This window comes from Daldinia decipiens, assembly GCF_022478715.1.
Source record: "Daldinia decipiens strain CBS 113046 unplaced genomic scaffold F4813scaffold_52, whole genome shotgun sequence".
NCBI lineage: Eukaryota > Fungi > Ascomycota > Sordariomycetes > Xylariales > Hypoxylaceae > Daldinia > Daldinia decipiens.
This window is the reverse complement of record NW_026054595.1, coordinates 165,469-170,510: the sequence shown is the minus strand read 5'-3', so window position 1 is coordinate 170,510 and position 5,042 is coordinate 165,469. Positions and strand designations below refer to the sequence as shown.

The 5,042-nt window shown below is 49.8% G+C and overlaps 2 protein-coding genes across 2 annotated transcripts; one reads left to right on the top strand and one right to left on the bottom strand.

Moving 5' to 3' along the window:
* Nucleotides 1-430: 430 nt before the first annotated feature.
* F4813DRAFT_393981 (actin-like ATPase domain-containing protein) lies at nucleotides 431-2,799 on the bottom strand (the record flags this gene model as incomplete). Its single annotated transcript, XM_049247501.1, has 3 exons — nucleotides 431-2,540; nucleotides 2,618-2,696; nucleotides 2,760-2,799. 3 exons carry the CDS (start codon nucleotides 2,797-2,799, stop codon nucleotides 431-433), a joined length of 2,229 nt encoding a protein of 742 aa, XP_049095153.1.
* Nucleotides 2,800-3,266: 467 nt separating this feature from the next.
* On the top strand, nucleotides 3,267-5,042 carry F4813DRAFT_375746 (uncharacterized protein). The gene has a single exon (XM_049245045.1). It carries the CDS (start codon nucleotides 3,910-3,912, stop codon nucleotides 4,612-4,614), a length of 705 nt encoding a protein of 234 aa, XP_049095152.1. The 5' UTR covers nucleotides 3,267-3,909; the 3' UTR covers nucleotides 4,615-5,042.

Genomic DNA, 5,042 nt, shown 5'->3' with positions numbered 1-5,042 from the left:
ACCCCCCCCCCCCCCCCCACCCACCCCACCCCCCCCCACCCCCCCCCCCCCCCCCCCCCCCCCCCCCCCCCCCCCCCCCCCCCCCCCCCACCCCCCCCACCCCCCCCCCCCCCCCCCCCCCCCCCCCCCCCCCCCCCCCCCCGGGGGGGGGCGCCAGAAGACCACCACCAACCAACGCCATACAAATACTACCAACCTTAAAGAGTACGATCAAATAAGTAATAATAATACCTCCCTGTGAAAAAACATCGCCTCGACGTCAAGACATGCGTGATACGTGAGCAATTACAGAAGAGCTAGAGTCATCTTCGCGCCCCAGATATTTATGCTTATCTCCTTACTCCTTACTAGGTTACTTTTATCCTCTTTTCCCGCTTATTCTCTGCTCACTAATTAAGGGGCGATTAAACCCAACTGACCAACCAACCACCTACCAAGCCCAAAGAACCTTATGGTGCAGGACCCTGGCACCCAACCTCTCGAATTCGAAGGGCGTGATCCAGGAGTCATTGGCCGGGAGCTTGGCGAAGACGCTAGCGCCCTTCCAGACGACGACCTGCTCGTCCATATCGCGGGCCGAGTGCGTGATAAGCACGCGGTCGGCGAGTTCGGGACGGCGAGCCTTGAGCTTCTCGTGGAGCATCTGCGTGAAGGCGGGGGTCTTGGAGCCCCCGCCCACGACCATGATGCTGCCGATGTAATCGCGCAGCTTCTTGTCGTCGCCTTTGGCTGCGTTCTGGATGCTCGTCAGGATCGCGATGTCGAGCGGTACCACGGGCAGCACAGCATCCCGCTCCGCGGCCAGCGCCTTGGCCGTGCGCGCTGCCGAGTCTACAAACATGCCTGCTGGTGGAGCTGGGGACGCCCCGTTGCGCGCGGTTGATGTCCCGTTCGGTGCTGGGCTACCGGTCCCTGTTACCGTACCGTTGGCGCCAAAGTGGAAAGTCGGTGGGACGGGAGTAGCTGCTCCTTCGGGGGCCGGCGAGGCTGCGGCCGAGCCACCTGGCGTCCCGTTGTTGAGGTCGCCCCTAAGAAAATTAAAGGGCTGAGATTTCTCCTTCATGGGCGTAGCAACGTTAGGGTCGAGAGATGATGACGGGAAACCGTTGGCATTGGATACTACGGAAGGCTTGATGAGAGCGAGAATAGCAGTCTGCGCCGCAGAAACTGGGTCGTCGGGTACGCCGACGTCGTACGCATTGTAAGAGCGGTCAATTAGTTTGCGCCGACTACGTATCTTGGCCGAATTATCAAATATAGCCGGCTCGTAAAAGCCCATCGGGGCGAGGATGACTTCATCGTATGTCTTAAAGCTGTACTCGCGCGTCGGTTGGTTTGGAGCGCGGAGGTGGAAAGTATAGAGTTGTACTGAAATATCGGTCTGGGTCATCGTGCAATATTTGATCTTTAATTCCTCAGCTAGGAGAAAGTCATACCGTCTCCTAAGATTAATATCCTGGTAAGGAAAGTGGTCGTAAAGCATCATCTTCATAAATGTCTCCGTCACATCATAGCCGCCGTACTTGAGGTTGACGCGGGAGTCCTCGACGCAGAGCCCGTCTTCAACACACGCGATCGAGGTCTTTTGGGCCCCGACATCGACCACGCACGCTTGCGTGTACCCAGCACCGAATGTCGCAGCCATGCTCTCCTGAATAAAACATATCCGACTAAATTCGAACCAAGTCATGCCCGACTTGAGAATCTGTTCCACGTATTTCTTGTCGTACAAATCAGGAATCACGAAGACGCAGCTATAGTTCTTCCATGTACTATTCCTAGTCAGTCCAAGCTCATGCCTAATAGCCTTGTCTAGAAGGGTTTCGAAGTCGTCATATAAATGCTCTGCAGTCGTATAATCGTCCTCGTTTAGCCAGCCGTGTTGCATCGGCCACCATAGCTTGAATTTGGGGTTAGAGTCGTCGGGGATACGCTGGGCCGCCTGACCTATGAAGCATGAGGCGAGCGAGTTGGGATCTTCAAGAGTCTTAACGTCGGTCCATTCGATCTGGAGAGGGTCATTATGTAGTGAGATCTCTTTCGATTCAGTTCGTCTATTATGGTTCACAACCAACTCTTTTGAATTTGGCAGCACTCTAAGCTTCCTAGATCGCATATCCACCTTGAGATCATTAGACATCTTCTGATACTTCTTAGACCATTCCTCTCCATATTGTTGGTCTGTAGTCGCGGCTTCAAACTGTCGGCGAGGAAGAGCCTCATGCATTTCGGATTCGGTTTGGGGGAACTTGGTCGCAATTGCCATGGGTATAGTCTTGGGCAAGGCGTCGCTAGCAAAACCTATTCTGAGATTCTGGCTCCCCGGATGTATGACAATAACCTTGGAAGGGTCCAAGCCCTCGCTGACTGCTGGAGCAGCATCCTCGGTTTGGATATCTGGAACTGGTAACGGTACTTCAGCGTGTCCGTTGCGCGCAAGAGCACGATCGCGATCCTTGGCACTCTGAACGAGTCTATCTCTATTCGCTTCGGCCTGCAGTCGAAGTGCTAATACTTGGTCATCGCGTTTCATGTAGTCACTACGAAGTAGGATATATTAATTAGCTCTGGGAATTCGCTGTGTGTATTATATAAATGCATCAAGGACGTCGCGTACGTGTAATAGTTCTTTTGGTTGATTGGCGTAACATCAGGCCAGCTCGTCTGCTTCATGCCATTGTCGGTTCGTTCAAGTCCTTTGATACCATCATGTCAGCTTCATACATGCGCGCAGAGTCAATGGATCAGCAATTACTAACCTTCCCGAAGGAGGACCTTCTCACTGACTTTACCGACCATGATTACAGATTAGATGAATGGCGGATGTGGTGATGATGGCTGCATCTACGTGGATATGTATTTGTTGTTCTAGCATTTGTGGTGGGAGAAAGGGAGAAAGGGAGAAAGCGAGAAAGGGGAGGATTACAGATACGTTATGAAAAATTGTTCAAGTATTTGGGCGCGGTGGAATTTTATTTTGCGTTTACAGTGAATTTGTCTTCGAGCTTGCCCTCTTGTCCCTGCGGCTTGGGCCATTATCCATTATCAAATCAATCAGTCGCGGCTGCACCAGTTGGTACTCAGCGAGCTAAGGTTACCTGGTATTTGTTCTGGAACTGGGGGGGCACTAAGCCTTATTTGAGCTTAGTACCCGTGCTTAGTAGCGGAACTCGGTAGCTGGATTATCCTATCGTGTCCAGATAAGATTTGAATAAGCCATTGCAGTCAAATCAGTCAAATCAGTCAAAATCGGTCAAATCGGTCAAATCCAACTAGAATTCCAATAATCTTCAAACCAGCATGTCCAATATTAGGTAATTAAGATGTTTAGTATGCCTTACCTAGGTAGTCTTCTTTATCCGTGATTTCTAGCAGTTTTGCAAGCTATTTATCTATTACTATACTCTTTAGTATTCTAATTTCTAGTTCTCTGATAAGAAAAGAGAATGCTACCTATGACTTGCCCACAGAACAGAACACCGGCCAGTCAGTATATAGCTTCTCTCTCTTACAAGCAAACAAAGATACTCGAAAACAAACCGACGAGCATTGTTTTATTTCACTAATTTCAAGCAAAGCCTATAATAAATAAACAACTTTTTTTAATCGAACTATTTTACCTTTCTTTCGGTACGAAGAGGCTAAAGTCGAAGCTGAGTCACCTGACAACCCGACACCTATGACGTCGCTTTTTAACTCATATTGCTGTCTTCCCTACCACCTCTTCCGTTCGTTTCGTCTGACTTACATAACGTACATAAATATCTTTGACAATACAATAGGTATACGAATTGTACTTTGTAGCTTCTCTCATCAACCCCTTTCAACCACTACACATTATAATTTATCCTCTCCTCTCCTCTCCTCTTACATAGGTCCCGTCTGGTCACTTTGTATTACGTGTTCACCATGGCCCCCATCCCAGTCTATACGGATAGCCCTATTGTTGCCGCGAAGGCTTCGGGAGTGACGCCACAGACTGCTCCACCATCGTCCACTTCAAAGCCAACCCCAACCCCAACCCCAACTAGCTCTTTGCCTACTTCGTCCAGCCAGGCCTATCCGTCCGCGCAACCTGGTGCCGTGCCTTTACTTCCAACCACGACGGCAGACGCCTCTCAAGCACGTGTCTCATATCAGCCAATTCAAACGGCTAATCATGACGGGCCCCCGGCACCGCAACCTGGGGCCGTCCCTGTCCCAACCGGTATCACTAAAACGAATATACCACCACCGCCTAAAGTAGGCGAGAAGCTTGTGAACATACCGTATCCTCAGCAGATGGCAATCCTGCCACCTACTGCACCATATCAGACTCAGCAGCGGGGTACATCTACAGTCCCGATGCCTATTTCAGAATATAGCAACCAGGGTTCCACGCCTTTAAGTGGCCCACCAGTTCATAGCTTGGAGCACCCTCCGGGATACCATCAGAATTCTAACGCTTCTGAGCTCGGCAATTATCAGAGATCGGCTATTCAGCGGAGTGAGGTAGAAGATCAGACAGGAACAGAAAGTGGAGTTTGGGAAGCTGCGAAGAAATGGGCTCATCAGACAGGAGAGAAGATCGCAGCAGCAGAAACAGAAGTTTGGAAGAAGATCAACAAGGAATAGTTGATGTTGCCACGAAGATTAACATTCACCAGGTAGGGTCGGTTCGCTATAAATCAGGTTCTGTCACCAGAATTCATCATTGATATCAAAGAAATTGTCAAAGATGGGATATACTATTACGTAGATGACATATGTCATAGGGGGTTGTCGTTGAGAGACTTGATACGATTAAACAGTAACTAACTAGGTTAGGTAGTTAGTTCAAGTAGGGTTATCAAAACGAACAGTTCTTCGGCCTGTATAGACATTACGAGGTATAGTTAATGCCAACTAGGCTGTGCTCGGGGCACGTAGCCTACTACGTAAATTGTAACCTGCATTCTGTTAGACCTCTCGCTTCCAATGTCTGTTTCTATTGTTAGGTTCAACGCATGATATGATTTTCCAATGGGTATACGCTAGGTATACGCTAGGTATACGCTAGGTAT

Excerpts from the sequence above, each read along its gene's own strand:
- F4813DRAFT_375746 (XM_049245045.1), top strand. The coding sequence starts at position 3,910 with ATGGCCCCCATCCCAGTCTATACGGATAGCCCTATTGTTGCCGCGAAG.